The 18961-nt window shown below is 56.8% G+C and overlaps 2 protein-coding genes across 4 annotated transcripts in view; one reads left to right on the forward strand and one right to left on the reverse strand.

The window, feature by feature from the left end:
• HDLBP (high density lipoprotein binding protein) overlaps nucleotides 1–3557 on the forward strand; it is a 42216-nt gene extending 38659 nt beyond the window's left edge. For all 3 annotated transcript variants that reach the window (XM_075032322.1, XM_075032323.1, XM_075032324.1), the window contains 2 exons: nucleotides 205–333; nucleotides 1087–3557. In XM_075032322.1, the coding sequence (XP_074888423.1) occupies nucleotides 205–333; nucleotides 1087–1173 (216 nt within the window). In that variant the 3' untranslated portion in view covers nucleotides 1174–3557. The remainder of the gene's footprint in view (nucleotides 1–204; nucleotides 334–1086) is intronic.
• A 940-nt stretch (nucleotides 3558–4497) lies between these two features.
• Nucleotides 4498–14557, reverse strand: ANO7 (anoctamin 7). The gene is given in 25 exon segments (XM_075033163.1): nucleotides 4498–4635; nucleotides 4765–4884; nucleotides 4988–5078; nucleotides 5551–5693; nucleotides 6104–6309; nucleotides 6545–6692; nucleotides 6795–6896; nucleotides 7032–7086; nucleotides 7502–7613; nucleotides 8192–8294; nucleotides 8386–8484; nucleotides 8778–8915; nucleotides 9002–9092; nucleotides 9094–9143; nucleotides 9437–9530; nucleotides 9764–9854; nucleotides 10782–10947; nucleotides 11040–11092; nucleotides 11095–11149; nucleotides 11452–11509; nucleotides 11635–11771; nucleotides 12117–12224; nucleotides 12504–12661; nucleotides 13165–13231; nucleotides 14468–14557. Coding segments are annotated over 25 exon segments (2673 nt in total).
• Between the last annotated feature and the right edge of the window lie 4404 nt (nucleotides 14558–18961).

The following is an 18961-nucleotide window of genomic DNA, read 5'->3' on the forward strand; positions in this document are numbered from 1 at the left end:
CAGGATGTGCACATGCTTGCCTTGCTGCAGCTTGCATCAGTTAGGAGTTGGTGGCCCTCAGACTAGTGCAGAAACAATGTGTTCAGTCATTGTAGAATGGACCATTGGACAGGTTGCAGCATGGTGAGGTGGTGGCAGGAAGGTGTGTTATACCAGCTTGAGGAACTATCAAGATCCCCCCCTAACTGGGCCATGTCACTGCAGCTTGCAGATGTGGTGGACAACGAGGCAATGCAGGTGTATATGAAGCCCTCTTCACATGAAGAGTCCAAGGCCCCATCCAAGGGCTTTGTGGTGAGAGATGCCCCCTGGGCCACTGTCAACAATGAAAAGGTGAGTGCTGCTTCTGCTACAGGCCTGGGGGCACAGGGTGTGTGGCAGCCTCTGCCAAGGACTTACTCTGAGGTCTGGCCCTCCTATCTCGGATGGGGAAACAGAGCACTCTCCCTCCCTTGGTGGCAGAGAAAGCAGTGAAGGGCCCTCCTGCTCTTTGTGGCCTCTGCAAGCTGAGAGAGGGTCTGGGCTCTGCCTCGCCAGCTTCCAAAGCACTGCTGTCTTATTTCTTCCAAATGTCTTGCCCACACTGACTACCTCACTGTGGAGCTGTTGGGGAATGGGGGACCCTTACCTTACACTTTCTAGTGTTCTGCCAGGTCTTGTTGTTTTTTAGGGGTAGGGACGAGGCCCTGGGACTTCTGACTCCTCTGCTGCAGCACAGAACTGGCTCAATGTTTGCAGCTCTGTTCTGGCTGGGAGCAGCAAGCTGGAACATGTGGCAGCTCTCTCCTCAGCTGCCCTGGCGCTGCTGCAGGACTGGCCTGACCCCACTCCAGTGATCGAGTTACTGAGGTTGGACCCTCGGAGCCCTTGATCCGCCTGCCATTTGCTCCTATTTGCACCCTCCTAAATGTCATCTCTAGATGGCTTGACTGTCCACCCTGGGCAGTCCTAAGGACATAATGATCCTTTTCAGCCCTCACCCATTGTCTCTACTTATGGGACATCAGAAATGCTGCTTAGCTCAGGGGCGCACTGTGCAGGTTCGCAGGGCAGGAGCTTAACTTGTTCCCTTTTTGTTTGCTCTAGGCCCCTGATATGAGCAGTTCTGAAGACTTCCCCAGCTTTGGGGCTCAAGTGGCCCCCAAGACTCTTCCCTGGGGACCCAAACGATAATGACCTGGAAGCAGAAACTCCTCCAGCCCGCTGACCTGACACTAACCTGCCACAAATACTTCCTGTCTGAAATCTGACCCAGCGGCTGGAGCACAAGTCAATTGCCCCAAGAGGTCTCCTAATGGTGTCTGGAGTGCTAGACCCCATCCTGCTCCCCTCAGCTATCACCGTGGCTAGGACCCACCCTCATCTCTTGATGGATATTCTTTCCTCTTTGGAACAAGACTTCCACTCAGATTCAAACACTAAATGTGTGTGGTTTTGTTAGAAACTTCATAATTGACTCAAAGTGGCTAAGATTTGCAGCTTCCCAAGCGCTAGCAGAGCAATCTGCTCTTTTGAGCATGTCTTACTAGGCATTCTCGCCTTCATTAGGAGACCTCCTTTACTGTGGCTAGGAATCTACTTCCTGTCTCATGACCTCAGGAAATAAATTTCCTTGACTTTCTAAAGCCAAAACGTTTGCCCTCTTTCCTTTGTGTTTATCCCAGGCCTTACCTTACCTTTGTAGAGTGCAATCAACTTTTTTCCTTTTAACTGCCAAAAACTCATTTAATGCTGATAGCTGACTGTGGGGAGAGCTTAAAATAATCTAAAAGGTCAGAAACTTGCTTTTTAAAGGAACAAAACCTTCAATAGGCTGTAGAGGCAGCAGAGATGGAAGGGACCAGAACAACGTATGGCTACCCTGGTCAGGTAAACACCTCTGAGTGCAGCACGTAGTGAGTGCGCCCCTGCGCCACACCAAGCACAGCCCCAGCCTGCACGCTTGACGAGTCTTCCAGCGCGTGATGACAGACCCTGCTCCTAGTTCCCCGCGCTCCCTCATTCACCCTTCCCAACAGCCAACAGTGTGAGCAGGCAGGCGCGCCAGCACATGAAAATATTACCGGATGGGACAGATTTGGGTCGGCCAAGGTTGCTGCGGTGGCATGGCCCAGGAGAAGCTGGTGGGAAGCACAGCCTTGAGAAGCTGTAGTCCTCTGCTAGCACTGCAGCATCTAGGTATGAGCGGTAGGGCTACCTATTACTATTGCCTTCTTTCTACCTCAAAAGTCAGTATGATGGTGGCCTCTCAGTATAAGTGGGTAAGCAGCTGTTCCAGCTCTTGCCCTGGCACCCAGAGCAGAAGTGTGGAGGAGAAGCAAGAGGAGCCTTTTGTCTCCAGTGGCTGTGGGAGCTCCTCCGGAGGGAAGCTGAGCATGGTGACAATGAGGCAGGCTGTGAATCAGAGAGAACTGTAGGACTGCTTGCTGAGCTAGAACAGGGCTCAGCCCCAAGGCCGTAGGTGCAGCCTTGCCACAGCCTTCAGCTGCATAGGTTGTGAGCCAGGCTTCTGCTCTGATGGCATTGGGGGGCTGATGGCGTGGTGCCTTGAGCCCTCCCCGAGGCCTCCATCGTATGGGTAGTAGAGGGTGATCCATGCTCTGTACTCTGGGCCGCTTGCACCTAGGCCCTACCATGGCTCGCTCAAAGGGGGCTGTGTCCAAGGTCCTCCAGCCAGTAAGAGGAAAACCACATCTTTGTGGAGGGAGGCAAGGAGCGTGGGATTTCTGTGTTCCCTCCTTCCCCTGCCTCAGTCCTACAGAGGTTGTAGTCTGAGCCATTCCTCTATCCCAGCTGCTTCAGCTCTTGTCCCTAGCCTCTCTTCTCTAGTGCTGCTTTCGGAGCAAAGGCCCAAAACTCTGGCAGGCTGAGCCCAGCATTCTTGCCTTTCCCTCTGTCTGGCAGGCCTGACATGCTGATGCTTCTCCTTCCCGTGCCAGCTCTTCTTGGAAGAGGCTGCTATGCAGAAGTTGAACCAAAACCTCACAGTGCTCTCCTTAAGTTTGAGAAATGACTGAAGCTGACAATGGCCCGTTGCAGGGCACCTGGCTGCCCCTGAAGGACAGGGTGGCCTTTCTTCCAGCACGGGAGACAGGGTGGGTCAGGCAGAACTAGGGTGACACCTTCCCATCTGCGTCTGTCAGAAAATGGTTATTACCCCTGTAGCTTAGGTCTGTCCTACATCACTGAGCCTATCACCCCCCTCTTCCTCTTTAATGCCCCCGCCCCCCCCATGCCCTCACCAGTTGCACAGCTAGGCTTGAGTTACATTTGGGGCACTACCATCTAGGCTCGTGCCCCACAGCCCGACCCTCCACTCTAAAGAAGGTCATGAAGTGATTGTACCTAGTACTGTCCCCCCACCACCCTCCTTCCGCAGCAGACTGTGGCATGTGTCCATTTCCTCTCTTTGACATCTTCCATATTGTACGTTTCCATAGCAATGATCCCTTGGCCTTAACTTTGGAATTTGGAGACTATATGCAAACATGTAAAAAGGCTCATGAGTATGGATGACACTGGAATTTTATAAATTCTAAAATAAAACCTGAAACAGCTTGGAGTGTCACGGATATTATTTCTACTGGTGGGTTGAGATCCAAGGCAGCCCTTGCTTGGCTGGGTTTAGCCCAGTTTGAGGAGTTGTAGCTTGCATGCGTGAGCTTCTGCTGCGGCGATGCCCTTGCTGAAGCGAGACTTGCGCAACAAGCGGCTGGGTCAAGGGAGGAGGTGAGAGCAGCACCGGGCAGTGGTGGAGGCTGCGCCCTCCTTGCGGAGAGCCACTGACCTGCTCGCACCCAGGGAGGTGGTTCTAGGGATGCTGCCAGCATAGGGGAGGAGAAGGCGGCACCAGCCATGGTCTTTTTGCTCACCTCCTCCATAACCAGAGCCTGCCATCTGCCTTCTGCGACTGGCACCGCCGCACAGCACCCACCAGCCGGGGCCAAGCTGCTGCTCTCCGATAGACGAAGCTTGGCTCAGGGGCTGCCGTGTTGGACGGTCACAGCACGCCTCTCAAGTTCACCCGCTGTATCCATAGCTCTCCCCCTCCCACCAGCAGCTCAGCCGTTCCCGCTGTACCTGCTGGTGCTGGCAGGAGCAAACCCTCCAGCTGTGGTTACTTCCAGCACAGGTGGAGGCAGGAGGGGCAGGAGCCGGTGCAGGAGGCTGTAGCCCTACCTTCGCTCGCCCCGAGTGGCAAGTGGAGCTGCAGTTGCACTGACCAGCGGTGCGGTTGCTGTGGGCAGGCGCTGCCCTGCACTAGCCGAGCACGGCCCAGGGATGTGGTGTGGCCAGCCTCCTTTAATTGGCTCCGTGCCAGGTAGTTTACACAGCGGTGGAGTTACCTTGCAGTGATACCGGTTGGCTTGGACAAACGCCCAGCACCAGCTGCGTCTCTCCCTGCCTTTAGCAGTAGCCGTCCCCAAATGCCCGTGTGCCAGCTGGGCAGGGAAGCCATGCCTGCTGCCCCACGGCTCCAGGCTGGTCAGCAGCCCTTCAGTCCTGGAACCGTGCCACGGGCCTCGGGGCGTGCTGCGGCACCCAGCTGCTGGCGAACTGCTCGGTTTCCCAGTCCCTGCCTGCGGCCAGATCTGTGACGCTGGCCTTGCTTGTCTCCCGTCTGTCCAGAAGGACCTGAACCACAGAAAAAGGGAGCTGAGGTTTGCACTAGTAGGAGCTGCCGCCTTGCTTGCCTGTGGCTCTGCACAAGTTTAAAGCAAAAAAGGCTTTAAAGGAGGAGGCAGAGGAGCTGCCACAGCCCACCTTGTTCTCAGCCAGGGCCTCCTTGGCCAGGTACCGTTCACGCTTCACCTTGACCTCCACGGACTCAGGAATGTCAGGTACCAGCCACGCAATCACATGTCTGATAAAGAAAACCACACGCTAGAAGTGAGCGGGGACGCGCAGGTTCGCCAAGGTGGCAGGTCCTCACCCCCCGCCCAAGCACTGTGCCCTGGGCCACCCTGCAGGGCTCGGCAGCTGCTACCTCAAACACGATGATGAAGCCCAAGCGTACAGCCAGCAGCTGCCAGTAAGTCAAGGTCAAGTTGCCATCCCGGTCCCTAAACGCTCTGTATCTGTGGGACCAAAGTGCAGTTGTTGCTGCCTCTGTCCCTTTCTTGGCGGGTGTCACCATTGCGCATTGCTGCCGGTGCTCTTTGATCACGGCTCCCAGCCGGGTGTGCTAGCCCTGGGCCAGCCTCAGCCAGGACCCAGGCGGCTGCAGGTAGCCCAGCCCTGGGGGACTTTGTTCTTTGCAAAAGCACCTCCCTCCACGACCAGGGAGCTTTTGCTTCAGCCCCAGGACCAGGCTGGACAAGCGACTCCCCACCCCCCAACTGCCCCACACACGGGCACATTCGGCGCATGCTCAGCCCTGGGACGAGCGAGGGCCCCAAGGGTCTCAGGACTAAGTGGGTGGACAACCTGGACCTGGCTAAAGGCCACTGTGCTAAACAAAACAATTGCTGTGGTGGTGGCAGAGAAAACCAAATCCAAGCATAAGCAAACGAGGAGAGGAGCCAGACGAGGCGGGAGGGGGGTTCTCACCTGCACGTGGTGTTACTCTGCAGGACAAAGTCCCATGGTGCATATGCCAAGGTGAAGTTCACAGAGCCGTGCAGGCTGCTGTCATGGACATACTTGCAGTACACTTGGGGCAGGAAATCGGAGGTGAAGGCGATGAGGAAGGCCTGGGAGCAGGGAGATGTGCTGCAGCAGGTCCTGCAGCTGGGGGACACCCCATCGCCACTGGCAGGACCTTCTCCACACCCTGTGCTCCTGAGGTGGCTTTCTGCCTCTCTTTGCCCCCAGCCTGACAAACCAGACATGAAAGCTGCTTGGTCTTAGGAGCAAGCTGCTCGTGGCCGCTGTGTCCTGCTCTCACCCCTCGGTTAAACCCAAGCAGGGCCACATGCCCCAGATGGTGACAGTTTCCCACTGCCCGTGACTGGAGCTGTGCCTTCTGCAAAGGTCGACCCACTCCAGGCGCTGCAGCTCCCCTCGTCACTCAGCGTCCTGCAGTGGCCAAACGAGTTTTCCCCCCCTAATTCCCCTACTCTGCTTGCAGCCCCCTCACCACCTGTCTGCCCACCCAGCATACGTTGCTGATGATGGCCAGGTGAGCGATGGCCTCCAGGATGGAGAACCCGATGCCGATGCCCTGTGCCCGCTCGGCCACAGGCCGCCGGTAGTGACAGACAAACTTGTGAGCATACAGGCTGATCTCCACCCAGTTGTTGAGCAAGGCAAAAAGGGGTGCCAGGGGACAGGCTGCCACAAAGATGGTGATGAAACTGAACTGCAGGACTGGGAGGAAGAGGAGGAGGAGGTTGAGAGATGGCAGCAGCAGCTGTGGCATCTCCCAGCCCTATCCTGTGGGGAGCAGGGCAGCTGTTCTCCCTCCAGCACCTGCAGGCTGCTCAGGGCAAAAGCTCCCGCAGCTGGTCCCTTCCTCCAGGGAGCTCCTGCAGCTCCTGCCTTTCCCCGCCGGCTTTCTCTCTCCCAGCGCTTCAGCCCTCCCCAACCCAAGGCTGGTCCCTACCCATCTCCAGGTACTCGTCAAACAGCCCCTCGAACACCAGCAGCTGGTGGTCCATCACCCAGGGCACCTGCTCCACCAGGACCGACTCCCCCTCCTTGCCTGCTTTCTTGGGGGAGAGGAGCTTGTGCTTGTGCCAGCAGCACTTCAGCTTTCTGGGGAAACGAGAGGGGCCGTGTCTCCCGCTGCAGCCTGCCAGCACCGCTCAACAACCCCTCGGTAGAGCCCTGAAGCCTGGCAAGCCCCAGCGTACTCATGGGATGGCCACCTCCTGCACATTGTTGATGATCTGCTTCCCCACCATGATGACCAGCAGCTTCTGCACCAGCTCGGTGAAGCACCCACCTGGGCTGCACTGCAGGGAGAAAGGGGCCCTCAGCCTGCTGGGTCCGGCACACAGGGATGGGAGAACCCTGAGCACAGGAAGGCATCCCTGCAGCACGCACCGGCTGGGGCGGCCGGCTCGGTGTCTCTCCCGCCCAGCACTCACCTCCTCGTTGCAGACCCCCAGAAAGCTCAGGTAGTTCCCAGGGAAGCCAATGAACCTGCAGGAGCCACAGCAAAGCCATGAGCTGGGACCCCAGGCGCTGAGTCCGGGGATGCATCTGGAGCGGCCCCAGGGAAGGAAGGGCTTTTTCTGGTTCACCCAGAGCCCTCTTCTCCCTCACCAAGGGGTACAAAAGGGCTGGCAGTGGGTGCCTCTGATGGAAAGGGTCCCCCAGTCCCAGACTGGGACCACCTGCACCAGTTAGCCCACAGCAGGCTGGCACTGCCCTCATTACCAGGCGTCCCGTGGCCCTGTGAAGGCCCCCACTCTCTGATGGGACCGTCCCTGCCTGCCACAGTGCTCCTTGCCCATGATGGCAGCAGCACTTCCCCGTCCTTCAGCCATGCAAAGCCTGGAGGCCTGGGGTGCTGCAGGAGATGGGGGAGACCCCCTGCTCCTCCCAATGTCCTTACTTGCCCTTGAAGAAGGCGATGTAAGCGGGAGAGGAGTAGAAGGTGACAAACTGGAAGACAAACACTTTGAAAGTGAAGGCATCCTCATACTTGGTCTGGGTGCGCTGCATCTCTGCCAGGGGGAAGCACAGGGACATGGCCCTACACTGCTCCAGGATGCTCTTCCACATCATAGCCAAAGTTACCCCACATCACTTCACTCTAATCAGCCCCCACAGCACAGGGTCCCCAAACCTGCTGTGGTACCCGTGAAGGCACCTGCCACTTGTTCAGTGTCTGGAGACATCCATCTGCTTTGCACCGAAAAATAATCTTCCTCCTCTCCACTCAGTACAAACAGGCTTTGTGTCTCATTAAATACAACAAAAATATCCCACATGCTTTTCTCCCCCAGACCTCAAAAGTCAGCTTGAATATTTTCATTGAAATCCCCCAGAAAAGCTTGAGCAGAAGTTAAACCTAACACTTTTTTTTTTTTTTCTGTTGTCAAAACACTTTTCAGTGAAGGTCTTATTTTCCCAGTTCTCCTCTCCTCCATAGCCATCACCCTCTTGAGTGTCAGCCAGCCTTCCCTCCAAGGCTGTGGATGGAGCTCGTGTCCCAGCAGCAAGCTCACTGTGTTTGGTGCTCTGCCCTTACTCACCACTCCTTCCCATCACCATCTGACTTGCAGGGCCCTTGCCAGCTTACCCCACTTGGTGAGGAAATGAGCCAGGGAAATATAGATCTTGGAGAGGATTAGGATGAAGATGAGGTTCACCACTGAGCCGGTGATGCTGGCGATGCGGGATGCCTGCAGGGAGAAGCCACATGCAGAGCACAGAGGGTGGTGAGCAAGCCCAGCAAGTGAAACAGGTCTGAGAGTGGCTCTAGCCACCTCTTACCAAAGCCACAGACCAGAAGTACCCCGAGCTGGAGAGAAGGATGGCGACCACTGCTCAGTAGAGGAAAATGGAGACCATGAACATCACCACCATGGCAATCTGCAAACAGAGCACGTGGGGTATGAGCAGCTTGTGTCGGGAGGGAAAACTCCACCATTAATCCAGGGCACTACAAGTCCCAGGGGAGCTCCAGGGCAGGCAGCCAAGCCTGGGTGCAGCGGGGTGCAGGCTGAGCTGGTGGAGAGCCACAGGTTCCAACATGGACCAGGGACACCCATGTTCATCCTCAGCTTAACCCATGCTCTCTTACCCCAAACTGATCCCATCGCACCACATCCCGCTGCCCTGGGACAGACGCTGGGCAGATGCTGCTCCAGCCCCTGCTATCTTACCATCATTGTAATGACCACTGAAGCAGCCAAAATCCTGTGGAGGCGTCTGCGCTTCGGGAAATATGGCTCGTCTGCCCCCATTACAGGGTTTATTATTGTCATAGGAGCCATGGCTGCGAACTGGGGCCGCAGGCGTTCCTCAGAAAGAGGAGGAAAGGCATCAGGGGTGCCCGGTGGCTTTGGTCCATGCAATTTTGGAAGGTGCTGCAGAGGGCCAGACCCACCTCGATGTCCTCAAACTCAGAGCAGTCCCAGTGGTGAGCCAGGGACGTATTGGTCCGCTTCCAGAACTCCAGGAACAGCACTGCCCACAGCCACGAAGGTGCTGAAGAAGAGGGTCCCGCCATGGTCAAAGAGCCGTCCTGCCTGTGGGCAGAGTGGGGCTGAGGGACAGGCAGGAGACCAGGCAGGGCAGCGGGGGGCTGCCCTCTGCACAGCTGCCATGGTCCTCGGTGTGCCCAAGCCATGGGGCAGGCAGGGAAGAAAGGTAGAAGGGGCCACCTGGGAGCCTTCGCCAGGGAGGGAGGAGTGGGAAGATGGGTGGGAGAGGAAGCTCCGGGGTAGTAGGGAGCAAGGGCAGGAGGCAGACTGGGACAGCACAGGCTAACGCTGGGGTGGAGATCTCCACCCTGGCCTTGAGCTGCCCTCCAGGACCTCACCATGAAATTCCTGCAGATTTTGGAGAGCTGCCAGTAGGGACAGGTCTTGCAGAGGGGACACATCCAGTACTGCTCTTCGCTCACACAGATCTGCCTACGGGCAAGGAAGGAGCACCAGCAGCCTGTCAGGGCTTAGCCTTTCCCACTGCTCCCCGTTGGACCATTCACTGGCAGTTTTGCACCAAGTGCTGCGGTCGAGCCCCAGCAACCAGCCAGCACCAGCACATTCAGGGGTGCAGGCACCCCCCACCCTCCTCCCCACCGCCCCAGGTGCGAAGGGAGCATGGCCCCAGGGAAGGTTGCGAGTGGGGAGGTCGGGGCACTTACGAAGGTACGTCATTGATCATCAGGAAAATGCCAGCAATGAACACCACCGTCCCCACCACCACGGCAGGCAAAAGCCATCCTGTGTAGAAGCCTGGAGACAGCAGGGATGGGGAGCATGAGTTCTGCAGGCCTCCATCATGGCCACCAAGCCAAGAGCGGCTCAAGCCACCAAGGATGACACCTGCCCAAGTGCAGCATAGCACCAGCCTAAAACCACACAGGGTTTGGAGGACCTGAGCATGGACCCGGGGCTGCAAAGTACCCGTCAGGCTCTACCTAGTCCTTTTAGGACACATGGGGCATAGCTTGTGTCCTGGTTTCAGCTGGGATGGAGTTAACTGTCTTCCTAGTAGCAGGTACGGTGCTATGTTTTGAGTTCAGTATGCGAAGAATGTTGATAACACTGATGTTTTCAGTTGTTGCTCAGTAGTGTTTAGACTATAGTCAAGGATTTTTCAGCTTCTCATGCCCAGCCAGGGCACCTGACCCAAACTGGCCAACGGTGTATTCCATACCATGGGACGTCACATCTAGTTTAGGAACTGGGAAGGGGGGGGCAGGGATTCGCCGCTCGGGGACTGGCTGGGTGTCGGTCGGCGGGTGGTGAGCAATTGCCCTGCGCATCATTTGTACATGCCAATCCTTTTATTACTACTGTTGTCATTTTATTAGTGTGATCATTATCATTATTAGTTTCTTCTTTTCTGTTCTATTAAACTGTTCTTATCTCAACCCAGGAGTTTTACTTCTTTTCCTGATTTTCTCCCCCATCCCACTGGATGGGGGGGGAGTGAGTGAGCGGCTGCGTGGTGCTTAGTTGCTGGCTGGGGTTAAACCACGACAGCTTGTGGTGCCACCACTCACTGCCCTTGAAACAGAGAGCATTCCAGGTCAGACCTGCATCTGCATCCCAGAGCAGCCAGGAGCTGCTGCCCACAGCCCCTTACCCCGCACCAAGAGGCCGAGGGAGCCATTCCCTGGGAGAGCCGAGGGCTGCTCTGGAGCAGGCAGGACTCACCCAGCCAGGCGAGGTAGAAAGCAACCTTCTCCCCAAAGTACCTGCGGACATGATCCAGCGGCTGGTACTTGCTCCACTTCCCTCAGCTGGCCCAGTACTGGAAGAGGACTTGGCGCTGGCTGAGGCTGCCGGCAGCCAGCTCCCCTGGCCAGAGCTTGTAGGGACCCTGCAGGGAGAGGCAGGGGGTGGGCGAGGGGCTGGCCAGGGGTGCACGGCCAGCTGGTCAGCACGGCTCCCTGGGGCATGGCAGGGTCTTGCCTCGTGCAGCGGGAAGGCAGCAGCGAAGACATTCTCGCTCGGCAGCCGGCCCACCCTCCCTCCTGCTCCCCGGAGTGGTCGTACTGTGTTTTGGCCAGGATCTCGTAGATCTGCCAGGGCAACACCGGGAGAGGTGAGGGGGAGATGCAGCCATCCCCCGCGATGGGGAGAAGGGTCCCCACCACCAGTCGGCTTTTCTGCTACCAGCTCCAAGCCTGATTCCCAGATGCTGAATGGCAGGAGGAGGGTTTCCATCCAAGCCTTTTAATCCCCCCTGGAGTTATTAGCACACAGCAACCCAGTCTGGGACCTTTGAGACCATGACAACACACCCACTCACAGCACTTCTTCCCCAGACCCCACAGCCTACCCGGGACGGGGGAAGAGAAGCCGTAGTGGCCCCAGTGCTCACAATTTGGTGCCACTGGGTGGTGAAGAAGAAGGTGTCCTGCTCATTGCTCCCCAGGAACCTGGAAGGGTGTGGAGGAGCAGCTCAGCAGAGCCTGGTGCTTGGGAGGGGAGTGTGGCACCCCGTCCCTGCCGTGCCCGCCAGATGGGGACCACCTCCCGACACGGGCCCTCCTGGGGTGCTCACCAGTGCAGCTTGTTGGCCTTGAAGGGGCATGTGTAGTAGTCCAGCCGCAGGTTGGGAACCTCCTGGGCCATCAGGTTGGGGATGCCCAGCCGCTGCAGCACGTTGGCCAACCAGTTGGAGGTCTGTCTGGGCAGTGCCTGCATGGAGAGTGGAAACATCTCAGGAGGAGGGAGCGGGATCAAGATGGCAGCCAAGCTGGGGAGGAATAGCGCCTGGGCTGTGCCGAACGCAGGAGCCTGCTCTTCGAGGGCCGGGGAAGGAGGGGATGGGGCGCTGGAGGAGAAGTTCAGAAGGGGAATGAGGTGGGATCCCATAACTGTGCATGGGACAGGACTGGTGACAGGGGACTGCTGGGTACACTGGAAAGCAAGGAGGCATCAGAGACCCACAGCAAGCACCTGCCCAGCCTGTCACCCAGAGTGGGATACCTGGGAGCACTGGGGGCACCATCCCCAGTATGCTTGGGCACCGCAGCCCCTCACCTGCAGTGGCACACGGAGCTGGAACTCCTCAGCGTAGTAGCAGAGCACACTCCAGGGCTCACTCAGCAGCAGGTAGTGCACCACCTTCTTCTCCATGCGGGTCACGTGCTGTTGGGACAAGAGGACCCCAGCAGACATGAGGCTGCTGGCACCCGTACAGTCCCCACAGGAGGCACTGTGGTGATTCCACGCTGGTGTGGATCAGCCTGGCAGAGCTGATCCAGTGGAGAAGAGCACAAGCATATCCCACCCCGTGCTCTAGCTCGGCTGCCTGGGTTCCCCTCCCGTGCGAGGGCCCCCACAGCGTGGCATCCCTCTGCCCAATTCACAGAGCAAGGCTGCAGTTATCACAGGGGGGTAGAAGTTCGAGGTCAGTTCCCCAGGTACCTTTTCCATGTGGATTCCAGCAGCATGAAGCTCATCCCGAAACTTCTTCCGCCAGGTCCTGTGGATGGTGGCAGATCTCTCCTGCAAGTCCCTGTTCTTGCGGCTGTCCTGCTGCCCACTCAGCTCCCAGGGAACAGTTTCCCACGCCAGGACAAAGTCTGTGGCAAGGAAAGTGAGCTCGTGCCCACCCCACGGCCAGGAAGGGCAGCAGATCCCCAAGCCGTCCCTGTCCTGTGTGTCCCTCTCCTGCAGGACTTGGTGCTCTCATGGGGCTGGGTGTTGTGATTAAAACAAGGAATCGAGGGAAGGACATGCTTGGTCTGGAAGGGGCTGCCAGCCACCTCGCTTGGGTATTTCTAGCGTGGGAGGTAGGAAGCTAGAAGACCCTATTAACATGAGTTAAGGATGGCAGCTGTCTTGCAGAAGGTAAAGGCTTGAGCATCCGAGCAGGGCAGTGCCTGCCATGGCTTGCAGGAGGTCTGATGCCTTCTGGACGTGCTGTACAGATCAGCTGCGGTCAGCAGGACCTGCTGCTGCCAGGTCCAGCCATGGAGCCCGGGGGCTTTCCCCATCCTCCTCAACCCAGTGGGCCCCATCCAGCCCCAGCCTTCTCGCCAAGATGGAGAGGAACCAACCTCCAAGACCAGCCTTTCTCCCTCACCTATCCTCATACAGCCATCGCTGGAGACGTTGTCTGTGCTCTTCTGGTCCACGGCTGTGTCGCTGGGCTGGAAGTGTGATGGGTTGACCCTGGCTGGACGCCAGGTGCCCACCAAAGCCGTTCTATCACTCCCCCATCCTCAGCTGGACAGGGGAGAGAAAAATATAACAAAAAGCTTGAGGGTCGAGATAAGGACAGGAGAGATCATTCACTAATTACCGTCACGGGCAAAACAGACTTAGCTTAGGGAAAATTAACTCAATTTATTACAAAACAGCCAGAATAAGGTAATGAGAAATAAAATGAAATCTCAGAACACCTTCCCACCACCCCTCCCTTCTTCCCGGGCACAACTTCACTCCCGGATTTCTCCACCAAGCCCCCCCAGCAGCACAAGGGGGACAGGGATGGGGTTTACGGTCATCACACGTTATTTTCTGCCGCTTCACCTCCTCAGGGTGAGGGTTGATCACACTCTTCCCCCGCTCCAGCATGGGGTCCCACCCATGGGAGACAGTCCTCCACAAACTTCTCCAAAGAAGTGGGCCATTCCCACGGGCTGCAGTTCTTCACGAACTGCTCCAGCATGGGTCCTTTCCACGGTGTGCAGTCCTTCAGGAGCACACTGCTCCAGCGCAGGTCCCCCACGGGGTCACAAGTCCTGCCAGAAAACCTGCTCCGTGGGCTCCTCTCTGCAGATCCGCTGGTCCTGCCAGGAACCTGCTCCAGCACGGGCTTCCCACGGGGTCACAGCCTCCTTCGGGCACCCACCTGCTCTGGCGTGGGGTCCTCCACGGGCTGCAGGTGGAGATCTGCTCCACCATGGACCTCCCTGGACTGCAGGGGGACAGCCTGCCTCACCAGGGTCTTCATCATGGGCTGCAGGGGAATCTTCGCTCCGGCGCCTGGAGCATCTCCTCCCCCTCCTTCTTCACTGACCTTGGTGTCTGCAGGCTTGTTTCTCTTACATGTTCTCACTCCTCTCTCCGGCGGCTGTTTCTCACTCTCCCAACTTTTTTCCTTCTTAAAAATGTTATCACAGAGGCATTACCACTATCGCTGGTTGGCTCGGCCTTGGCCGGCGGCGGGTCCGTCTCAGAGCCGACTGGTATGGGCTCGCTCTCTCTCGAACACAGGGGAAGCTTCCAGCAGCTTCTTACAGAAGCCACCCCTGTAACCCCCCCCGCTACCAAAACCTTGCCACATAAAACCAATACAGGAAGTAAGTAAGGCATATGGGGCGATGAGAGCAGCGATTCCCCAGGCAGCTCAGCTGCGAGGGGGACAGACTGCAGCCACCTACCTGGGGGATTTCGATGGCTTCCTCACTCAGACTGCCATAGTGAGTGCCTCTGCCATCCTGCCCCACCAGGCTGCAGTGGGCATCATCCATGGTCCTCCTCTGCTGCATGGCAAACCTTCATGCCCCTCCTCTGCTGCATGGCAAACCTTCATGCCCCCTCCTCCTGGTGCTGAGAAGCAGACCCAGGCAACTGGCGCCCACCCGCAGTGCATGGACACCCCCCAGCCCCACCACCCCTTCCGGCAGTGCTGGAGCCCCAGCACTGGCAATGTGGCCTCGCTTCCTTCGCTGCCAGCCCCTCAGCTCCTGCCCACATATGGTGAGACCTGAGACCCTGCTCTGCCTACCATAGGGAATGCTTCCAGGTGGAAAACAAGGAGATATGAGTGGTCAGTGGCCTTGTGCAGTGTCCTCCCTTCACACCACCACCTAGACCCCCTTCAAGGGCCCCTCTCTTCTACCAATAAGGCCAAAGACATGGCGAGGAACCACCCACCCTTGCACCTTTTCTCAACTGTTGGCTCTGTCACTGTGGGGAAGGACTCTCCACCACCCTCTCCATGCGGTGACCCAGCTCGAAGGCATGGCCACCAGCACGCATGACCCCATGATGGAGAAGCCAGGGACCCCCTCTCCACCCCAGAAACCAGGTCCAGTCCATGCCCAAGCACTCTAAGTCCAAAAGACATCGCAAACTGAGCTCCCCCAGCTCTCAGTTTTGGAACTGGAAACACCTCAAGAAGCCAAGGTAGGAGATGGGAACCTCATGCAATGGCTGACACTGGCTGAGACACATGGAAGTTGAATAATGAGCCAGAAAGCTGCCTTCTTCAGAGGTGGGGGGACCAGGAAGGTGTCACAACAGCATCAACAGCAGCCTGGCAGGGAGGACATTGCACATGGAGCAAAAGGAAAAAGTTGTTCTCTTCCAGTGCATCCTCCACAAAGGAGCCTGGGAATCTCCATGTGTCCTTCATTAACATATTTTGTTATCATGAAGACCGTTACTTATCAGGAGCAAGAGCTGCTGGTTCAGTTTTGTGCTCCTTGAGTCAGATGTTTGTGTTTCAGCTGACTTGGTGGTGCACTCCAAGGATGCTGGATAAAAGCTACCAGCAGCACTGCCAACAGTGAGGACTACACGTTAGCCAGGGGAACCAGCTCTGTCAGTAACAGACTGGGGTAAATGCATTCCCATTTCTCCAAATCTTTGAAGGGGACTGGCTCAATTCATTTCCACCATCACACAACGTGCCCACAGCTACGGCCTTCTGCACTGTGGCTCTGAGTTCGTTGCTAAACAGCAAGGAGATGGAGTTGGCCTTTCTAATGATGTCAGGTTGCTCCTCAGAAATGAGGTGGCTCTTCATCATTACTTTCAAGACAGGTGGTGTAAAAGAAGAAATGCCAGCCAGCCTCAGTTTCTCAAATCCCCACGTGCTCCTGGCCAAAAGCAAGGTGGACAAAGCCTCCCTTTGCAGAAACCATTGACAACCTGCACCAGCAGAGCTCTTCTGATACAAGAGTTTCTTCTGAGCATCCGTGGAGCAGGAGGAAGACATCTACTAACTCCACTTAAAAGCATTAGAAACTCATTCCTCGAAGCAAGGAAGTGATGGGAACAGGCTGGGCCTCTTGCTCCTACAGTAAGGACTACTTAGTGTGGAGATAAAACGTGCTGGGACCGTGAAGAGATGTCAAGGTGCCATGAAAAGCCCGAGCTTCTGAATGTTGCACCACCCAAAATGTCCCCAGCTGGGCTCCTGGAAAACGCCAAGTCCCTCCTGGGAAAAATGGCCCTGCGACCATGCTGTGACAACCCACCAGGTAAACCACATGAGGCAACCAGCAAGAAACCCGCACGACAAGATGAAGACACACCTGAGATAGCAGTGAACATGAAGTCAGTCATGCTGGGAGGATGTGCTGCGGGCCTGGAAAACCAGGAATGTGCTCAGGAATCAGGGCAGAGCCCTGCTGAGCCGGGCAGAAGCGCAGGTACCAACCTCCACCCAATTGCCTTCCAGCACCTCAGCCCCCCAGGCACCTTCGGCCAACCCCGTCTAAACTTCCACACCTTGGGCCAAATTCTAGCTTCACTTATACCCTTTGCATCTCCTACCAAGTCAAGGGGGTTGCTAGTCAGCACCAAGTTTTGCTAGGTTTGGGTCCTGTGACCTTTCAAAGCCCCGGTCAGACTAGCCGGGAGGGTTGGGGCAATACTTGCCAAGTGCAGAATCTCCCTGAGGAAACACACCCATGTCCTGTAAAGCTCTGGGCTGACCTACCCCCTGAAAAGCCTCCATCACGCCCAGAAGTCCTTTTGACAGCTGGAGCACATGGGCACGCATCTCTTCTGAGCAAGCAAGTCTGGACCTAGCTCTCTGGAGCACCTGGCAGCAGAGTTCCTTTGGGTGCAGCATCTGGTCATCGCTCCCACCAGACGGTGATAAAAACCTCAGCCGACCTCCACGACAGCCCAAGAAACAGGCACCTTCAAGCCCTGCTTCGGAGCTGGGGAGGGAGAGCGTGGCGGGGAAGCAGTGGCAAGGCCAGGCCGGTGCCGGGGAGCTGGATGAAGGCACAGGGGTCTGCCGCATCCTGCCCTGCTCCCGCAGCTTCCAGTGAGATCCCCAAACCTGCAGCTTTTTCTACCGTACCTGCTGCTAGGGCTCCGGCCGCGCTTGTTCCTCCCACGGCGCCAGATCCGAGCGCCAGCACGGCACGGGGCAAAGGGGTCCTCCCACCCGCCCTACCGCCGCTCTTCACCTGCTTCTCCTCGGGTGGGGAGAGAGCGACAAGTGCCACCCCGTCACGCTAACCCAGCAGTCGATCTGGGGAAACACCAGGCTCCCTGCGCAAGAGGGGTAGAGCTTGGGGAGAGGAGGAGGAGGGGAGAACGGGTTTGCAAGTACCTTCCTCCAAGCAGCCCGGAGGAGGCCCTGCCTTTGAGCTGGAGGTGGGGACCCGAATGGCCCTGAACAAACAGGGTTTGGCAGAGCTCGGGGCCACGCGTGCAACATGCGACGGACAGGCAGCGAGGGGCAGCAGGTTCCCCCCCTGCACCCTGGAGTCCTGTGCCTGGCCAAGGCACAGGGCTTTTGGGTTGCCAGGGAAGCTTTAAGCACCGTGCTCACCTCACACCCGCAAGAGAAAAGTTTCTGCTGGTTTTTGCAACATTGGGGAGGAAAGAGGAAAAAAAAACCCAGCTCTGGTTTGCCTCTCAGGTGCTGCCAACCAAGGGGCAGGCCGCCAGCCAGCAGCCCAGGGGACAACGTGGGCATGCAACGGTGATGGCCGCTGAGCAGCTGACACGCTGGTTTTACAGTCCCCAGGGAGAGCTTGTGGAGCCGAGTGGGGTGGCTCAAAGAAACTCACCCCACCAAACACACACACCTGCGGCAGGATGAGGTGAATCGCCCCGGTTCAGCAGCGTAGCAGGGTGCAGCTCCCCACCAGCCAAGCCTGGCACCACCCCACCACCTCCAGCAGCTTCTGTGGCATCACAGTCCGAAGCAGAGCTGTGCCAGGTGAGCAAAAGGAACCCAGCCTGCAAAGGGAACCTCCAAAAGCTTCCACAGGGCCACATGGTCCTGCTTAATACTGCCCACCTCCTGCTAAGAAGCAGGGATTCACCCCACTCTTTCAAAGATCAGAATGAATACAAGTACCACCAAGAGCAAATTTTTGAACACCCCTCCCATTTTTTTGTTGTAGTTCTCCATCGTTTGACAAGGCAGCTGGATGGAACGCAGCTCTGATGGGCAGTGGCCCAATGAAACCTTTGAGGCTGATGTGCAGAGACCAGCACATCTCCTGCTAACACCGACACCCCACCCGACCAGAGCTATTGGCTCTGGTCTGATCCCCAACAGAGGGAAGGGATCTGCTTCCTTAAAAAACAGCCAGAATTTGCATTTTTGTGCCAGAGAACTTGCAAACCTACACACTCCTTGAACAGCTTTCATATTTAATATAAGTTTCTTTGCTATGTTCCTCTGCAAGCGCTACGGACCACATTGAAAATGTCTCCCAGCTACCTCACAGGTTCACTGAACAGATTGGCACGCACAGAAATCTCCGCTGTGCCTGCTGCAGACCCACTCACTCAATTCTTCTCCCAGTCAGCACACACTGAAACACCCACACCGGCCCACCCCAGGCAGCGGCTGTTCCCCCAGACCGATGACACAACTGTTAGACAGTCACAGGTGGCAAGTGCTTCCAGGGAGGTTTTCCAGCCACTGGAGGTATGAAGTTCAATTGCTCAGATCCAACATGGGTGCAGAGAGATGGCGATGCCGCATTGCCGTATTTACTGGAAGCAGGACATGATTCATATTGTTTCCCAAGTGTAAATACCATCTGTAACAAAGTGCTACCAAACCATTACCTTGCTGACCAGTAGCATTAGTATATTTAATATATTAATATCAGTTGTATTAATTCAGTATTAATAACAAGCAAATGATGATGCTAAGACAATGCTGAATA

Source organism: Buteo buteo, chromosome 7, assembly GCF_964188355.1.
Source record: "Buteo buteo chromosome 7, bButBut1.hap1.1, whole genome shotgun sequence".
Classification (NCBI taxonomy): domain Eukaryota; kingdom Metazoa; phylum Chordata; class Aves; order Accipitriformes; family Accipitridae; genus Buteo; species Buteo buteo.